Source organism: Lynx canadensis, chromosome B3 (assembly GCF_007474595.2).
Source record: "Lynx canadensis isolate LIC74 chromosome B3, mLynCan4.pri.v2, whole genome shotgun sequence".
In the NCBI taxonomy this organism is placed as follows: Eukaryota; Metazoa; Chordata; class Mammalia; order Carnivora; family Felidae; genus Lynx; species Lynx canadensis.
The window spans coordinates 42,592,716-42,613,073 of NC_044308.2; the positions used below are offsets into that span (position 1 = coordinate 42,592,716).

Here is a 20,358-nt window from a genome sequence, read left to right on the forward strand (position 1 = left end):
TTTGAACATAGAGCTAATATTTCCCAACTGATTAGATATGGGTTGTAACAGAGAAATTGGAGATGACTTTAGAGATTTTGGCCTGTCGCAGTTGGAAAGATGGAGTTTCCATGAAATGAGATCAGAAAGTCTGGATAGAATAAGCTTGGGTGAAGTGGGAGAGATCAAGAATTCAGTTTGGGACCTATTAAGTTTAGCTATCTTTTAAATAAAGTTGTGGATGTATGGAGTAGACAGTTGGATACATAAATTTATAGTTGAGAAGAGAAATCTGTGCTAGGTATATACATTTCAGAGTTGTCAGTACATAGATGGTATTTAAAGCCGAGACATCAGATGAGATCACCTCGGAAATTAGAGTAGCTAGGGGAGTACTCCAAAGACCCAAAGCATTCTATTGTTATAGGTCAGAGAGATGAGAATCAACAAAGTTGATCATGGAGGAGTTGCCAGGGATGTAGTTGGGAAACTCTATGAATAATATCCTCAAAGTCAAGTGAAGAAAGAATTGCAAGCAAGAGGGAGTGATCATGTGTGACAGATGCATCTGATTGGTCAACTGAGCTGAGGACTGAGAATTGACCATTAGATTTACCAAAATATGAGATGTTTCAGCCATTATTTCCTCAAATAATTTTTGATCACATTCCTTTCTTTTTTCTGTCTAGGACTCCCAGTTTTATACACATACACACACACACATACACACACACACACACACACACACACACACAGCCGACCCTTGAACAATACAGGAGTTAGGGACCCCCTACACTGTAAAAAACCTGCATTAACTTTAGACTCCCCCAAAAGGTAACCACTAATAGTCTGCTGTTGACCAGAAGCCTTACTGATAACATCAACAGTTGGTTAACACATATTTTTTATGTTATATGTATTCTATACTGTGCTCTCAAAGTAAGCTAGGGAAAAGAAAATGTTCTTAAGAAAATCATAAGGAAAATATATTTATGGCACTGTACATATATAGAAAAAAATCTATGTATAAGTGGAGCTATGTAATTCAAACCTGTGTTGAAATAATTTTTGGTCTAGATTTCTTCTTTCCTTCTTGGATTCAAGTTTTATACACATACACACAAATGTGTATATATATACATATATACATATATATGAGACCTTTTGATACGCCACAAATCTCTGAGGCTTTGTTCATTTTTTTAATCAATCTTTTTACTCTCTGTTCTTTGATTTGGATTATTTCTATTGATACGTCTTCAAGATTATATTTTTCTCTATCATCCCCATTTTACTGTTGAGCCCATCCTAGGAGTTTTTCCTTCAAATAATGTTTTTCAGGTCTAAAACTCATATTGAGTTCCTTTTTATAGTTCCCATTTCTCTACTGAAAATTCTAATCTTTTTAGTCATTTCAAGTGTCTTTCCTTTCATATCATCTAGCAGAAACTATAGTGGTTCTCTGCTGGTTTCAGCATTGAGGTTATCTGACCATTGGATCCATACCCAGCACCTGGGTGGCTCAGTCACTGAAGTGTCCAACTCTTGCTTTTGGCTCAGGTCATGATCTCAATGCCATGAGATTGAGCCCTGTGTCAGGCTCCATGCTGGGTATGTCATTGGTTTGGGTCCATTTTGTACATGAATAGTAGAGGAGTTAGTTGGAGACTTGTGCAGGTCTCTATATCTTTGCCCCTTTTGTTTAGGTCACTTTCATACACGGGGGGCTTGGGTTAGACTGAAATTTGTGCAGGTTCATACACAGAATTAAGAGATAATCCATTCCCTGGCTCTTCTGCCCCTGGTATTTCCCTCATCTTCTCTGGTTTTCATGGACTTCATTTTCTCATTCCTTGGCCAGCCTATGGACTTTCTTTCAGGGATTTAGCTACCTGTGCCTCTTCAGTGCTCCATGGCTGAGGTCCTTTCTCAGGGTACAGCCGTGTGAAGTAGTTTTCTGTGACTTAAAGCCGGTGACTTAAAGCAATGCTCAATTATCTCAGAGTTTCTGTGAGTCAGTAGTTCAGGTATAGCTTGTTACCTGAGATCTCTGCTTATGGTCTCAAAATATTTCCATGAAGATGTTGGCTGAAACTGGTTTCATCTGGGGTGTCACTGATGAAGGATCTGCTTTTGTTGGCAGATTTTAGTTCCTTGTACCTGTGGGATGTAGGACTCCAATTTCTTGTTGGCTGTTGGGTAGAGGCTGCTCCTTAGCTCATCATTTCATTTCATTTCCTTGCCAGATGGGCCTCTTAACATGGCCCATAAGATGGCAGCTTGCTTTTCCTTTTTTTCTTTTTAATTTTTTAAATGTTTATTTATTATTTTTGAGAGAGAGACAGAGTGTGAGCAGGGGAAGGGCAGAGAGAGAGGGAGACCCAGAATCCGAAGCAGGCTCCAGGCTCTGAGTTATCCGCACAGAGCCTGATGTGGGGCTCCAACCCACAAACCACAAAATCATGACCTGAGCTGAAGTTGGATGCCTGACCGACTGAGCCACCCAGGTGCCCCGTCAGCTTGCTTTTTCAAAAGGAGAGAGAGAGATTCCAGCAAGAAAGCTGGTACAGTTTCATGCACATAGTCACATACGTCTTGTCACCTTTGTCATATTCTGTTGGTTAGAAACAGGTCATAGGTCATGTCTGCACTAAAGGGAAGGGGACTGCCCAAAGGCAAGATCATCCTCGGGAGGGAAAAGTTAAGGGGGGAAAGAGGGTAGGCACAACATGTGAGGGAAAATGCAAAAACAACAGCAACAACAAAACATGGGTAGCTCATTCTGGTGGAGATGATTTCTCCAGATTTTGACTCCTATCTAGGATCTGCCTACTTTGCTTAGTTTTCACAGTCTGTTGTAGATGATTTTTATATTTTGTTCAGAATTTTTACTCATTAATGTGAAGGATGGGCTATATAGGACTTATGCCACCATGGAACTGAAAATTTATTGTTGGATTTAGCAATAAAGAAATCAAAGAGCAGTTTTTATAGGAAAATGTGGGTAGAGACAATAGGAATGAGAGAGAGTGGATGTCTAGGAATTGGAGACATTGAGTGTTGACAGTGTGATGCCTTACTGTAAGGAGAGAACAGGTCAATGGAATGGTAACTGGTGGGGAATGTGGAGTTAAGAAAAGGTTTTGTAACTTGCTTTTCTTTCTTTTAAAAAATTTACTATAGCATTCCATTTTTATGCCTGTAGAATAATTTCTCCAACATAATTTTAAATAACTGAATAGTATTCCATTCTGTGCATATATCAGAATTTGCTTCACTATTTCCCACTGATTATATTTAATTATAAATGACACTACAATGAACAGCCTTGTCTACATGCTTTCTCAAAAATTTCTTACTTTCTTCTTCTTTTTTTTTAATGTTTGTTTATTTTTGAGAGACTGAGAGAGATCCAGTGTGAGCGGGCGAGGGTCAGAGAGAGAGGGAGGAAGGCACAGAATCCCAGGCAGGTTCCAGGCTCTGAGCTGTCAGCGCAGAGACTGACACGGGGCTTGAACCCATGAACCGTAAGATTGTGACCTGAGCCTAAGTCAGATGTTTATCCAACTGAGCCACCCAGGTGCCCCACATTTCTTATTTTCTTAAGGGCAGGTTCCCCAAGGTGCAGTTTTGGGGTCCAGGAGTAGGAGTATTTTTTTTTTTAAGTTTATTTCTTTTGAAAGAGCAAGTGAAAGCAGGGGAATGGCAGAGAAAGACGAAGAGGGAGAATCCCAAGCCGGCTCCACGTTCAGCGTGGAGCCCAACGTGGAGCCGGAACTCACAGCCATATGACCTGAGCTAAAATCAAGAGTTGATGCTTAACTGTCTGAGCCATGCCGTCGCCTTGAGTATGAGTATGTTAGAAGGTATTTGATAGTGCTTGGGCTTGTTCCTGTGAATTAAAGGAATGATTTGCCAAAAGGAACAGATCATTTCAATCCTTTCTACATTAAGTTGCTTGACCTTTAAGTGGGTGTACTGAACATCAGTTACTAGTTCCTTAAAAATCAAAGGAAGGGTTTATTGTTCAGTGCCATGGATAAAGGGATGGATATAGATGAAGAAAAGGCAAGTAGCTTCATCCAAGGCTAAAGTTTTTTCATTGTAAAGGAAAATCCACAGGGTCACAGAATTTAAAATAGAGGCAGAGAATTGGCTGAAGTTACTTACCATGGACCCTTAACTGCATAGGGCAGGAAGGGAAGACAGCAGAGGGGTATTAAAGTGAAAGGGTCCTGCACCCCTCCTTATGTTAGGTCATATACGTTTTACAATTCATTTTTGGTCTCATATAGATAAGAGATTTTTTACTTTGAAATAATTGTAGATTCACAAGAAGTAAAGCAAAGATATTTCACAGAGGTCCTGTGTACCCTTCCCTCAGTTTGCCTTAGTGGTTATGTCTGTTGTAATTATAATATAATATTAAGACCAGAGATTAGACACTGGTATATGCTATGTACGTATTTCTAGGTCAACTCTCATTTTTGAAAGTATTTTTTAAATGATAATCATCAAGATATAGGAAAGTTTTTTTTCACTATTTTTTATTTTGCTGTTTTCTTCATAATCATTATCACTGTTTGAAATTAGTATCTGTAAATTTTTTTTAATGTTTATTATTTATTTTTGAGAGCGAGCGAGAGAGAGAGAGAGAGAGAGAGAGAGAGAGAAAGAATGCACAGGGGAGGGGCAGAGAGAGAGGGAGATACAGAATCTGAAGCAGGCTCCAGGCTCTGAACTGTCAGCACAGACTATGACGTGGGGCTTGAACCCCTGAACCGTGAGATCATGACCTGAGCCAAAGTTGGATGCTTAACCTTAAGATTGAGCCACCCAGGGGCACCTGAGTGGCTCAGTCAGTTAAGCGGCTGCCTTCAGCTCAGGTTGTGATCTCATGGTTCTTGGGTCCAAGCCCCACATTGGGCTTTCTGCTGTCCGGGCAGAGCCCACTTCAGATCCTCTGTCCCTCTTTCTGTCTGCCCTTCCCCTACTTGTTCTCTCTCTCTCTCTCTCTTTCTCTCTCTCAAAAATAAATAAATAAAAAGAAATTTATAAAAAAAAAAAAAAAAGACTGAGCCAAACAGGTTCCCCTGAAATTAGTATTTTTACTGCTTTCTAATTAATTAACTTCTGTCTTCTCTTTATTGTCTAAAATTTTCAGTTTATTTTGAAATTCCTCAAAATCTTTGACATGCTGATCCCAGCTTTACAAAGATTTCAGTGCTAATAGTGGCTGTGTCTTTTTTTTTTTTTTTTTTTTTTTTTTTTAGTTAGGGATTTAAATAGAGATTTGAGAGGGTGAAAGTTGAATGTTGGGGTTGGTCACTACATTATTTTAATGTCCCATATCAACGTTTTATTTTTTAAATTCCTTATAATGATTAACTTATTTTTCAAAATAAAAATGTTTTCCCTTAAAGCTGAAACATATGTTTTCTCTTATCAAAAAGTAAAATTTTAATGAGTGATAAAAAACATGGTAACAAAAAAATTTAGTGCCTGCCCTTTTTTGAATTAGTTTAGTTATTAAAAAGATTAAAAAACATTTTTTTTAAAGTAATCTCTACACTCAACATGGGTCTTGAACTCATGACCCCCAGATCAGGAGTCGCACATTCTACTGACTAAGCCAGTCAGGTGCCCCAGTTTAGTTTAAAAAGACTGTAATAAAATATCAAATATTGTATAGCTATTCCTCTATTTAGATTTATAGAGAACTGTTCGTAAATCTAGATGATATACATTTAATTGGATGTCTTTTCTGAAAATAGCTCAGTTTCATCTACTTCCAGCTTGATGATCTCTGCTGTTGTTGAGGAAACTCTTGTCTGGTTATCTCAGAGGTTCTGAATCCTGCTGCACATTAGAATCCCTAGCGAATTAAAACAAATGATGCCTGGAGTCCACTTCCTCAGGATTTGATTTAATTGGTTTGTGGTGAGGCTCGGACATTGTTGTTTCTGTTTTTGTTTTTGTTAAAGTTTCCTGATGATTCTTTTTTTTTATTTTAGTGTTTTTATTTATATTTGAGAGCAAGAGACAGAGTGCAAGTGGGGGAGGGGCAGAGAGAGGGAGGCACAGAATCCCAAGCAGGCTCCAGGCTCTGACCTGTCAGCACAGAGCCTGACGCGGGGCATGAATCCATGAACAATGAGATCGTTACCTGAGCTATAAATTGGACACTCAACCAACTGAGCCACCCAGGCGCCCCTATTTCCTGGTGATTCTTAAGTACAGCAAGGATTGGATACCACTGAGCTATGATAATATCCACAGTAGCTGATTTGCCATTTACTTTGATTTTGCAGATTCAAACAGGGCCTGAACATATGCATTTCTCTCTGGTTTGTGACAAAAATGTTACATTTCTCCCCTGCTTAGTCTTTACATTCTCAGGCACTATCCTAGTCTCCTCCTGAATTATCATTGGTGTCACAGTGCTCTTCTGTCCCTGCTTTTTGTTGAAAGGAAGAGCCCTATTCATAGGTTGCACGATTTCTTTGTCTTAAAGATTCATACTTACTGTTGAACTATGTAGCCTGCATCTAAATGCTACATTTGAAATTTTTTGAAACCACTTTCAAATTTTATTATTTCTTGTTTTTTATTTCAAGTGCCTCTTCTCACTAACATTTCAACACTTAGGACTTATGTTGTTATGGACACGATGGAGTTAGTTCCACTCAAAAAATATCTCAAAGTTAAAGACAAACACAGCACGCACTTGAATTAATAATATTGTTTCAAAGTCTGAGGTGAACTCAGGATATTGGTGGCTAAGAATTGATTTGTTTTTGCTGAAGCTTTGTGTTGATGAAAAGTTTTAAAGTAGAAAGTTTAGTAATAGAAACGAAAATAATAGCTACTGTTTTGTTGATATAGTTTGCTGGGTATCTATTCTGAGGAAAGTACTATTACTGTCTTCAATTTATATTAGCAAATTAAGGTATAGAGAGGTTAAATAACTTGTCAAAGTTCTAATTGTCATGAAAAATAAAATAGCACATTAATCTTCTATGATAAGAGAAGTCAAATGTTATATCCTATGGAATATAAAATAATCAAATGTATATATTTTTACTTATTACATTTCCGAATGCTGAAAATGGACTGGTAAGCTTGACAAAAGATAGTTATGGCTCAGCTGTCAGTGATGAAACTTTGACAGTTTTGTGCACAGAGTAGACCTCTTCCCTTATTTATTTGATGTCTGGTTACTAAAGAGAACTTACTTAACTTAGTTTCATCTTGTCTTTACTAATTCTCCTTTTTTTTTTCATCTTCTCTTTTGGAGTATTTCACTTTTTGTTACACAGGGAGACTAGAAACATGTCACTACCAATTTCAAATTTTATATATTTTAAGTGGTAAAATTATTACTATTTTTTAGAGATTTTAAGTTTATTTCGAGAGAGAGAGATAGAGAGAGAGGATGCATATGTGTGCATGCAAGCAGGGGAGGGGTCAGAGAGAGAGGGAGGGAGAGAATCCCAACCAGGCTCTGTGCTGTCAGCTTTGAGCCTGACATGGGGCTCTATCCCAGGAACCATGAGATTGTGACTTCAGCCTAAATCAAGAGTCAGACACTCAACTGACTGAGTCACCCAGGTGCCCCCTAAAGTGGGAAAATTATTAAAGTTTACTTATTCAGGGAATGAGAAGATAGAGTCTAAATTACTTATCCCCTTAAATCTATTTATCCTTCTGTTGTGTACTTTTTGGTTATTCATCTGTATTTTACTATTTGAAAGGGAGCAGCAGACAATCAAGCCAGGATTTACTGAGAAGAGAATAAAATGAGATTCAAAGGCTATCTGTTTTTATTTATATTTTTATTTATATACATATATATTTATTTTTATTCATTTATATTTATATATTTTTATATTTTTTCTAGATATTTATTTATAATTATATATATTTATTTATATTTATATATTTGTATATATATCTATATTTATATTGAAACCCTTACTATATTTCTTTTTTTAATCTTTATTTCTTATATGAAATTTATTGTCAAATTGGTTTCCATACAACACCCAGTGCTCATCCCAACAGGTGCCCTCCTCAGTGCCCATCACCCACTTTCCCCTCCCCCCGACCCCCATCAACCCTCAGTTTGTCCTCAGTATTTAAGAATCTCTACGGTTTACCTCCTTCTCTCTCTGTAACTTTTTTTTCCCCCTTCCTCTCCCCGCTGGTCTTCTGTTGAGTTTCTCAGGATCTACATATGAGTGAAAGCATATGGTATCTGTCTTTCTCTGCCTGACTTATTTGTATTTATATTGAGACATTTACTATATTTCTGACAATATGCAACCCCATCAAAATTTTATCAGTAGGAAAGTAAATTAGCGGTGGGACTATTAACCAAATCATGTTGAATACCATTTCAGAAGGCTTTCTTGACTGTTTTGAACCTAATGTCATGTTAAAAAAATTAACCATTATTCTTACCTGACTATACCTGAATATGAAGAGGGCATTTATTCTTTAATTAAATTAAACATTTTTACTTTTAAATTTAAATTTAAAATTTTTACTTTTTTAGGTGATTCGATCTGGGCAAAAATTAAGGAAAAAGTCTACTGACACAGGCGAGAAACGTGGAGGCTGGTTTAGTGGGTTTTGGGGTAAGAAGGAGTCTAAGAAAAAAGATGAAGAATCTTTGATTCCTGAAAGTAAGTTTCAAGTCAGATATTTTATTGTACACAGATAAGAAAAAAATATAAGTTCTATTTTAGCCAGTTAGTTGAATTTTACTATGTTTATTATTAGTAAACATGTGAGCAGATGCTTCAGGCTAGAATAGTTCTGGATTTATCTAGCTAAATTAAAACTTTGCTATTTTTGAGAAAAATTATTTGTGTGAAATTTTATAAGTTTAAATTCAGAAGCGTCAACATCTGGCATTTCTTATTGTTACTTTTTCCGTGGGTATTAAAAGTTTCACTTAATTTTTAACATACTTAGGGAATTCTAAAATCCTTATGACAGACTGGTATTCCCTTAGTGGTGTCTTTTTTCTTTTTTTTTTTTTTTGCCTTTTCTTGGCCTAAGCAAGCAAATACATGATGTTTGTTTTAACTAGGCAAAGTAGTATATTAGAGGATATTGCCTGGCTGCTTTTGCTTTTAGCATTTATGTCTATTTATTTTAGGGCACCTGTTAGTTTGGTTTGATTTTTTTATTATACCTGTAAAACTGAAGCAATTGATTTCTTAAATTCTGTCATTTCTTTGTAGGTATTGATGACATTATGACTCCAGAGGAGAAAGATAAGCTTTTTACTGCTATTGGTTATAGTGAGAGCACCCATAACTTAACTTTACCCAAGCAGGTAATTATTTTTAGGTGGTTTAAGAGGTATTTTGTTTCATTTTACTGTATTATCTTGAATTGTGTTAAATGAGTTACTGATTTTTATGAAAATGTTATCATTTGTTTCTGTTTTACTATTTTATTTGTTAAATGTTTCCGGTCAGACCCTACCAGTTAAAACTGTCTTCACTTTTAGATTTGGTCACTTTAGTGAATGTATGAATAACCTGATTTAAAGAAGTACTTATTATCGAGTTCGATTGAATCTTTAAAAATTTTATCTTTTTTTTTTTTTTTTTCAACGTTTATTTATTTTTGGGACAGAGAGAGACAGAGCATGAACGGGGGAGGGGCAGAGAGAGAGGGAGACACAGAATCGGAAACAGGCTCCAGGCTCTGAGCCATCAGCCCAGAGCCTGACGCGGGGCTTGAACTCACGTACCGCGAGATCGTGACCTGGCTGAAGTCGGACGCTTAACCGACTGCGCCACCCAGGCGCCCCTAAAAATTTTATCTTTAAAATAATTATTGTATTATGATATGTGTGTAAAGGCTGAACAAAACCAAAACGTATTGCATTTATCACACGGGGAACAGTGGTGTCGTCACTGTCAGGGTTAAGATACAGACCTTGCTATAGATTTGGCACTGTTGTGAGATTCATTCCTTTCTTTCGCTAGATGGATTTTGCTCGTTTTCATTGCTGTATAGGATTCGATTATTTCAAAATACAACAACTATTCTTTCTTTTGTTGATGGACATTTGGCTTATTTCTATTTTTTGCTTGTTATGCTGCTATTAACTTCTTGTAAATGCCCTTTAATGTGCATATGTGAGAATTTCCGTTCTGTATATTCTTAGGAGTGGAATTTCTGTGTCATAGGATGTAAGTATATTTTTACTTTAATGGATTTTGCTAATCAATAGTTTTCCAAAGTGAAAACATTTCCATCAGCAGTAGATGAGGATTCTTGTTTCTCCACATACTTGTCTATTCTTGGCATTGACAGTTTCTTCAAGCTAACCATTCTAAATGGTATGTAGTAGTATTTCATTGTGGTTTTAATTTGCATTTCCTGAATGGCTAAAGAAGTTTTTTACTTTTTAAGTAATTATAAGCCTATTAGGTATCTTCTTTTGTGAAGTCGCTTTTGAGTCTCTTATTTATTATTGTGTTGTCTTTTTCTCACTGGTCTGTAGGCATTCTTTATATGTTCTGGGTATGAGGCCTTTGCTAGTTAGGCGTGTTGTTAATATCTTTCCCCACAGTGTGGCTTGCCTTTTCGTTTTTGGTGTGTTGCAAATATCTTCTCCGACAATGTAAGGTGATGTGTATTTTCACTTTTAAATGGTGTCTTTTGATGAATAGATGTTCTTTATTTAATGTTACCTGATTTGTTAATCTTTTCATTTATGGGTCGTGCCTTTTTTGTGTCTTGTTTAAAAAGTCTTAACTCACTATAAGGTCATAACAGTATTTTCTTTCCAGAAGCTTTATAATATTTTACTTTATGTATTTAGATCTAAGGTCCATTTAGAATTGAATTCTTGTATGTGGTGGGAGGTCTTAAAAAAGTTAAGATAAATTTTTTCTCTAGATGGCTGTATACTTGGCTTCTCATTGACTAGTGAAAGGACCATGTTTTCCCCACTGCTTTCCAGTTACCCTTTATCATCAGTCAAGTGTCTGTGCTTATGGAATCTTGGTTATATTGGTTATTTGTCTTTAAAGGCATGCTGTCTTAGTTACTCTAACTTTGTAATCAGTCCTAAGATCTAGCTGTGTAAATCCTTCAACACTGTTCTTCTTTAAGACTGTCTTATCTATTCTTGGCCCTTTACATTTTTATACAAATTGTAGAGCCAGCTATTCAGTTTCTACAAAAAAAACTGTGAGACTTTGGGATTTATTGAGTATATAAATTAATTTGGGAGATAATTGACATCTTTATAATCTTGAATTTTCTAATCTATAAATAGAGCATATGCTTCTGTGTATTGACATCTTTAATTCCTCTCAGTAATGTTTTGAACTTTCTGTTTAGAGTTCAACATCTCTTGTTGGATTTGTTATAAATGGTGGCTTTAAAATTTTGTTGAGGTAGAATTTATATATGATAATAAGAATAGATCTTAAGGTTCATACTGATAAATTTGAGTAGTTGAATACACCTATATAATGACCTGCCCAAAACAGAACTTTTTCATCCCCCCCAAACAATTCCCTCATAATCTTTTCTAGTCATTTTTCCTCTCCTGCCTTACAAAAGCAGCCATGTTATGACTGTGTCAATATAGATTTCTTTTTATTGTTATCATGTTTTTTATCTCATGGTATATCTGTTATTTCAAGTTTTGGTTATTGATAAAGCTTCTTTGAACATTCTTATACAAGTCTTTTGTGGACATATATTTTGATTTCTCTTGGGTAAATACCTGGGGGTATCATTGCTGGGTTATAGGGCAGATGTATATTTACCTTTTTAAAAACTGACAAACAGTTCTCGAAAATGATTGTGATATTTTCTATTCCCATACACTGATTCCAGTTATTCCACATCCCTGCCGGATGTCATATTGTCAGGGTTTTTAATTTTAGCAAGTCTAGTGGGTATGGTACACTATTCCACTATGTTTTAGAATGTATTTTCCTGATGACTAATGATAGTCTCGACTAATGAGTTTTCATATCTTGTTGGCCATCTGTATATATTCATTTATGCAGTATCTTATGTTAAAGTGTTTTTTCCCCATTTTAAACTTATGTTATTTGTCCTTTTACTTTTGTTTGTAGAAGTCTTTCTATATTCTTAATACAAGACAAAAATGTTTATGTGGTATTTTTCCTTCATCTGTGGCTTGCCTGTTGATTTTATTAAAGGTGGTTATTTATGAAAAAATAATTTAATTTAATCCATTTGTCATTTTTATATTTATTTAAAAACTTTTTCCAGCTTTATTGAGTTGGAATTGACATATAACTTAGGGTAAGTCAGGGGCGCCTGGGTGGCGCAGTCGGTTAAGCGTCCGACTTCAGCCAGGTCACGATCTCGCGGTCCGTGAGTTCGAGCCCCGCGTCAGGCTCTGGGCTGATGGCTCAGAGCCTGGAGCCTGTTTCCGATTCTGTGTCTCCCTCTCTCTCTGCCCCTCCCCCGTTCATGCTCTGTCTCTCTCTGTCCCAAAAATAAAAAAAAAATAAAAAAAAAAAAAGGTGTACAGTGTAGTGATTTCATATATGTGTATATTGCAAAATGATTACCACAGTAAGGTTAGTTAACACATCTGTCACCTCACATAGTTACAATTATTTTTTGGGGGGAGGATGGAAATATTCTCTCTTTCTCAGTTTATGGTGAGAACTTTAGAAATCTACTCTCTTTGTATTAGTATTGTTACCTGTATTCACCAAGCTGTACTTTATGTCCACAGAACCTTTCATTATATGTAAAACATTGTTTTGTGAGCATAATTTGTTCTGGAAACATGCTTGTAATCCAAAGCACTTGCATATCAAAGTGGATTTCCCCATAAGAAATAATGGACACTCAGTTGATTGGTTCCATAACCCCCAAATATTCATATAAAAATGATTATAGTACTGTAATATAATAGAAATAATAAAGAAAATACAAAATATAAAGAAAAATAAACAAATTAACTTGTACTTACCTTTGAAAACCTTTGTGGCTGGTGTGAGGGAGACTAGAAAGAGGAGGGTTATTGTGTGGGATGACTTTCACTCTCACTAATGGAATCACTGCTTTCTGTTGGCTTGATGGGATGTTTTTCTTTTCGGGCAGCTTTAACAAGGAATCTCTTTGGGGCACCTGGGTGGCTCAGTCGGTTAAATGTGTGACTTGGGCTCAGGTCATGACCTCATGGTTTGGGACTTGGAGCCCCGCATTGGGCTCTGTGCTGATAGCTCAGGGTCTGGAGCCTGCTTCAGATTCTGTCTCCCTCTTTCTCTTCCCCTCCCCTGTTCATGCTCTGTCTCTCTCTGTCATGCAAAGATAAGTAAAATTTTAAGTAAGTAAGTAAGTAAGTAAATAAATAAATAGACAAAAAAACAAAGAATGTATCCAATGACAGTTGCTTTTGCCTCCTTTTGAGGATTTCATGGAAATTGCATTGACAATCACCCATAATCCCGCAGCGAGAGAGAGAAGAGCCATGGGCTCAGTTGTGATCATATGACATTTGGTGTCACATACTACTTGTATTACAAGACATCACTCGTTTATCAAGTTAAAATTTATTAGAAATAGTTGCTCATCTTGGGGAACCTGGATGCCTCAGTCAGTTAAACGTCCAACTCTTGGTTTCAGCTCAGGTCATGATCTCATGGTTTTGTGGGTTTGAGCCCTATGTTGGTCTCTGTGCTGGTAGTGCAGAGCCTGCTTGGGATTCTCTCTCTTCTCCCTCTCTCTCTGCCCCTCCCCCACTCATGCTGTCTGCATCTCTCTCAAATGAATAAATAAACTTAAAAAAATTATACAGATGTTTGCTCATCTTACAGAATACTCATAGAACAAGTTAGTCTCAATTCAAGGTTTTACTGTATAACTGGAAGTTTGTACCTTTTTTTTTTTTAAAATTTTTTTTTTTTTTCAACGTTTATTTATTTTTGGGACAGAGAGAGAGACAGAGCATGAACGGGGGAGGGGCAGAGAGAGAGGGAGACACAGAATCGGAAACAGGCTCCAGGCTCTGAGCCATCAGCCCAGAGCCTGACGCGGGGCTCGAACTCAGGGACTGCGAGATCGTGACCTGGCTGAAGTCGGACGCTTAACCGACTGCGCCACCCAGGCGCCCCTAGAAGTTTGTACCTTTTGACCACCTTTACCTGATTATTGATTCAAACTCCTTACTCATAATTGGTCTGTTCAGATTTTCTCTTTCTTCATGATTCAGTCTTGGTAGATTGTACATTTCTAGAATTTGTCCATTTTTCTTAGGTTGTCTAATTTGTTGGTGTATAGTTGTTTGTAGTAATCTCTTAAGATCTTTTGTATTTCTCTGGTATTGGTTTTAGTATATCTCCTCTTCATTTATAATTTTATGTGTTGTCTCTCTTTTTTTCTTGCTTAGCCTCGCTAAAGTTTTGTCAATTTTGTTCTTTTCAGAGAACCAACTCTTGGTTTTGTTAATCTTTTCTATTGTTTTTTTTTTCTCTATTTCATTTATTTCTCTTCTTATCTCTATTACTTCTTTTTTCCTTCATTATAACATTGGGCTCAGTTTCTTCTTTTTCTGGTTCCTTGAGTTGTAAAGTTAGGTTGTATTTGAGACCTTCCATTTTCTTGACATAGGAATTTATCACTATAAACGTCCCTCTTAGAACTGCTTTTGCTGCATCCCATAAGTTTTGTGTTTTGTTTCCATTTTTGTCTCGTGCCATTTTTTTTTCCTTTTGATCTCTTCTTTGATCCATTGGTTGTTCTATGTATTTGTGAATATTGTAGCTTTCCTCTTATTAAGATTTAATTCTATTGTGGTTGGGAAAGATACTTGATATAATGGTATCTTCTTGAATTTTTTGAGACTTGTTTCATTGCCTAATAGGTGTTCTACGCTAGAAAATGTTCCATGTGGGCTTGAAAAGAATGTTTATTCTTCTGCTGTTGGGTGGAATGTTTTATGTATATCTTTTAGGTCCCTTTGGCTTATAGTGTTGTTTAAACCCATTGTTTCTTTATTGACACTCAGCATGATGTATATGTTGTTGAGAGTGGGCTATTGAAGACCTCAAATAATATTATATTGCTGTTTATTTCTCTTTTTAGTTCTGTTAGTATTTGCTTTATATACTTAGATGCTCCGATGTTGGGTGCCTAAGTATTTACAATTGTTACATTTTCTTGATTGATAGATCCTTTTATCATTATATAATGACCTTCTTTGTCTCTTTTGACAGCGTTTAACTTAAAGTTTATTTTCTTCTGATATAAGTGTCACTACTCTTTTTTTTTTTTTTTTTTTGGCAGGGGGGAGGGTTACTGTTTGCTTAAAATACCTTTTTCCATTCCCTCACTTTTAGTCTATGTGTGTCCTTAAAGCTAAAATGAGTGTCTTTCTTGTAGGCAGCATATTATTGGATTTTACTATTTTTTAATCCATTTTGCCATTCTATGTCTTTTTATTGGAGAATTTGTTTCCTTTTTATTTAGGTAAGGACTTACTATTGCCATTTTGCTAATTGTTTTCTGACTGTTTTGTGAATCTTCTGTTCCTTGCTTCCTCTCAGTGTCTTCCTATGTGGTTTTATGAGAATCATCTCCCTGGTTCTCTGTCCTACATCCATTCTTGACCTATGAATTTTTTGGTCATGATTTTTTTTTTCCTCAATGTATTTTTAACCCTCCAAAGACATCAAGAAGATGTGCTTTATATTTTGTTGTTTTTGAGCCAGAGAATTGGTCTGAATTATCTTGCTTTAGTGAGAGCTGGTGAATTAAATCTTGATGTGACAAAATATTTTATCAAGTTTCATTTTTATTCTAAAACTAAGAGAAATACATTTTGGATCTCTTGTAATTGTCCTATTTCAACAATTTTATAATTCTTTATTGAACTTTTTAATGTTCTTTTTGAACATACTATATTTAGATCACTTTATATTTCAACAAATTTAAATAAGAAATTATTAAAGAAAATAATAATTACTTAAACTATAACAATCTTCATTCATTCTTTTTGTTTAGTATGTTGCCCATATAATGACATTGAAGTTAGTAAGTACCTCTATTACAATAAGAGAAAACAAAAATATTCCAGAAATACTAAAAATTCAGATAATTGGCCTGGGCACCCAAGTATCTCAGCGACCAGGAGCACAAGCACTTAAGTAAGTTTAAAAAAAACTTTTTATTTCAGTTTTTATTTCTAGATATGACTTGACTGAAAAATATTGTTATTTAGCATTGAACAACTGATTAATAGTAGTTCTCCAGTTTCTTTTCCTTTTGTATGTCAGATGGTGTTTTTATATTTGAATTTGTTTTGTTATGAAGCCATATGAGGAGTTCACCATTTAGTTATCCCCTCTTGTTCCTTCACAAATATTTTTTGGATAGTGAATGTTTAGTTTATCAAGTTGATACTGTGAAGGCTAGCATAGGAACAATAAATTTCTGTTTTCAAGAAGCTTATGCTGTAGCTGTTAAGAGAGGATAACTAAAAAGTTAATAATTTAGAACTATATAACAGAGAGCTCATAGGTGAGAAGGTGTTGCAAATCCTTATAGTTAATGGCTATGTCAGCTCAATTGCAGAAGAGAATAACTTTGGCTAGGAGAAGTGGGGCTTTGGCTATCTGAGTAGAAAGGGCTAGGAGAAGCTTTTGATAGTATTCTGGGTGGCATGAAATGGAGAGAAGAGTTGCCTGAGTGAAGTGTAGCTTATATTCACGTAGCAGTGATCAGACTCCCTCAGTGTTTGGGAGTTGGCCAAGGTGGGCTTCTCATGTGGATGAGAAGGGGTTAAGAGCAAACAATCAAAATAAAACCCCAGATTGTATGGGTAATTAAATGCCAGGCCAAGGAGTTTGTGCTTTATCTCTTGGTAATGGGTATGGTACTGGCTCTGAAAGAACTTTTTTAAAAGGGAAATTTATATTTTAAGCCATTACGTTTTACAGCATCTTACTTATATACCTGTTTTTTTTCTTCAATGGATTATAGGGTGGAAGCAAAATTAGAACACTGGTATATAACAGGTCTGAGACAGCAGGGTATTGTACCATCACTTGTGGCTTCCATTGGTGATACTACATCATCCTTGCTTAAAATAGAGTTTGAAACCAATCCAGAGAATAGTACCGCTGACCAGACTCTGATTGTTCAGTCTCAACCTGTGGAGGTCATCTATGATGCTGTAAGTGCAAGGAGACAGTCTTTATCAAACCTGTTTTATACTTCTGACATAGGGTTTTCTTACTTTTCCTCTTTCATATTTAACACTTATTAGCTAAGTTTACTACTTTTTCTTGTTTTAAAAGCAGTACATGGTTAGCAGTGATTTTTACCTTTTCATATGCTACCGTTTTTTCCTACTATGTTAATCTATGCTTATGTTAAAGTAAAAATAATCTAAACTACTATTCAAAAAGTCTGTGTTTATTGTACCAACTTCTCTCAGATAGTTATACGTGGACTTCCTGTTCCAGTTCGGTTTTGCTTTTTCCCTTTCCCCAAATATCTGGACCAATTCAAATTGCTTTAGGAGTAATTAAAAGAATTTTAAATACTGTTCACATGAGAAAAAAGCATTGACACATAGATGTTATTGAAAATGCTGGCTCAAGTTTCTATCTGTGGTTGCATGTTTTATTCAGAGGCTCTTAACTCATCTCAGGCTAGTGATTAGGATCACTACCCATCACGTGTAAGTTGGCCCTATGTTCTTGTTGAGCTCTCTGATTTTTTTTCTAACTTTCTAGTTTAGAAGTGTATTCACAGTGAGGATGGGAGGCATTATATTGAGACCGCAGACTCATTGTATTCTCTGATTTTTAAAAAATTTAAGTTGTGGTAACATACATATAATTGACCATCTTGGCAATTTTTAAGTGTATAATTTAGTAGTAATGTCCATTGTTACATCAGTATGACACTTTAGAACATACTTAAGGTCATCTTAATGATACGTACACATTTGTTGACTTTCTAGTTAGCTTACTTGTGCTATTCCCTTTTTTAGTTTTTTTTTTTCCTTTAAACTCCAGATAGAAATGCAATATGGCAGAGTATCTTTGGAGATATCCTCTAAGTTCAGAGCCACAGTTGTTTTGAATTAAACTGAAATTTTAAAATTTATAATATATAAAGCACTGTGTATAGCTTGCTTATATTTTAAATTATTTTACAGAAAACCATCAATGCAGTGGTTGAATTCTTTCAGTCAAATAGAGGATTAGATCTTGAGCAAATAACATCAGCTACATTAATGAAGCTGGAAGAAATTAAAGAGAGAACAGCTACAGGTAAAGAATTTATCTACATAAAAACATCAGCTACATTCAAAATGTTGTCTTTTCTAATGTAAATATCATAGTTAAAAGTGTAGGCTGTTTTTTCTTTTTGTAAATTCCATGAAGTTGCATCGTGTACGTGAGTTACCCAAAGTCAAATATACCTGCTAGACTGAATGAGAAAGAGATGGGGCACAGATGATTCTGTCATTACCTTTAAGAACCTGTGCCTCACAGTGAAACTGAGAGGGAAAACATCCCTGCACTTTAGTTCTTAAGAAATAGTTCATCATTCTGTGTACTGCGTGTGAAACTGGTTCTAAAGGTACATACTTTTGTACAACATGGTCTTTAAACTCAAGCCACTACTTTCTGTGGTTGCTTAACTAAAGAAATGATGTATTATTCACTCTGGATAAAATACTAGCTATGATGGGTTTACTGTATAGTGTGATGGTAAGATTGTTTGCCATCGACCGTATGGAGTTTCACCTTACATACACTAATATGTGAGAACAGGCACTCCTCCATAATACTTTTCAAGTGATGCTTGTTTTATTGTTAATAATATAATTACATATTTCAACTTGAGCATGTAGTCTTTTATTTCTTTTAGGACTTACACATATTATTGAAACTCGAAAAGTCCTTGATTTAAGGATAAATCTGAAGCCTTCTTATCTAATACTTCCACAGACCGGTTTCCATCATGAAAAGTCAGACCTTCTCATTTTAGATTTTGGTACATTTCAGGTAGGTGTATATCCATTTCTTTCTGCCCATTTTTTGCTCAGGTTGGAAGCTAGCTGTCTGATAGTTGGCTAATTTTGCCCTCAGAGTTTACTGAAATTAAACTTAGACTTATTTCTTCTTAGCATTTTGTCAAGCCTAGCTTAGACTGAGTATTTAATATATACTTTATGGCTATTAAATAAAAAGAAAGCCCATAAAATTTTCTCTAGTGGTAGATGATTTGGTCTTGAGGAGTGGATTACTGCTGTATTTTTCTAATTGGACAGAGGTACTCCTAGTTTCCAGGCACTACTAGATTTCCACACACAGTGTTATTTGTTTATTTACATATTTGATAGTAGGAAATTATGCAGGTAAGCCACTATCAGCAATTAAGTAGTGAAAGGGAACTCTTAAGGTTTTGGGTGTTGAACCCATTAGAAATATAAGCATCTGAGAAAGAGTGAAGATTTCAAAAAAATACAGTCCAGAATTGATCTTTGCTTCCTTTGGGGAGAGGGAAAGGAGGTAGAGATTGGAGCTGAATTCTAATGGCCTAATTATTTCTGGTGATGTAATGTGAAGAAGGAGGAACAAAAACCTGCGATGTGTTGGTGAAGATGTTTGGGTAGGTAGTAGGGGTACTGAGCTGTAAGAGGCAGTAACTGCTGAGAGCCAGGAAGAGTTGAATGTCCAGACAGGTTATTTGAGGTACACAGCTGTGTAAGTGATCTTCTAATAAATGCAAATATGCTGACCACCTATTATCTAAACATATTAAAGCTGTTTACTGAAGTACTATATTCGTAATAAAATATTTTCAAATAATTGTCAGAAAATTAAGCAAAATGTGAATTATTTAAAGACACTGTTTTCATTTTAGTTATGTTTTAAGAAGACACAACAAAAATATGTATATACTTTTCTGTTAAGAAAATTGAAGGGTTTTTTTGTCCCTTTTAGCTTAACAGTAAAGATCAAGGTTTGCAGAAGACTAGTAATTCATCTCTGGAAGAAATAATGGATAAAGCATATGACAAATTTGATGTTGAAATAAAAAGTGTGCAGTTACTCTTTGCAAAAGCAGGTAAGCTATTGCTCAATTTTTAGGAAGGATCTTAAAATTATGTTGAGTAGCTTAGGTAAATATATGTCTATGTGTGCACGTATATCAACACTGACAATATTTTTAACACATATCTTCTTGGTCACTTAAGAAAACTAAGTAGGAGCCCATCAGTACAAATCATTGCCACAGGTAGAAATAGAGATAAACTTTTGCCTATTCATTTTCAGGTACTTAGCACCATTTGGATCTAAGTCCAGCCATTGCCTTTTTTTTTTTTTTTTT

General features: G+C 35.5%; 1 protein-coding gene across 4 annotated transcripts in view; it reads left to right on the forward strand.

Annotated features, from left to right (window-relative positions):
- The window catches only part of VPS13C (vacuolar protein sorting 13 homolog C), a 196,098-nt gene that overhangs the window by 51,407 nt on the left and 124,333 nt on the right, over nt 1–20,358 (forward strand). For all 4 annotated transcript variants that reach the window (XM_030318038.1, XM_030318035.1, XM_030318039.1 and 1 more), the window contains 7 exons: nt 8,537–8,666; nt 9,231–9,325; nt 16,009–16,151; nt 16,987–17,179; nt 18,173–18,287; nt 18,892–19,028; nt 19,971–20,094. In XM_030318038.1, coding sequence (XP_030173898.1) covers nt 8,537–8,666; nt 9,231–9,325; nt 16,009–16,151; nt 16,987–17,179; nt 18,173–18,287; nt 18,892–19,028; nt 19,971–20,094 — 937 coding nt within the window. The remainder of the gene's footprint in view (nt 1–8,536; nt 8,667–9,230; nt 9,326–16,008; nt 16,152–16,986; nt 17,180–18,172; nt 18,288–18,891; nt 19,029–19,970; nt 20,095–20,358) is intronic.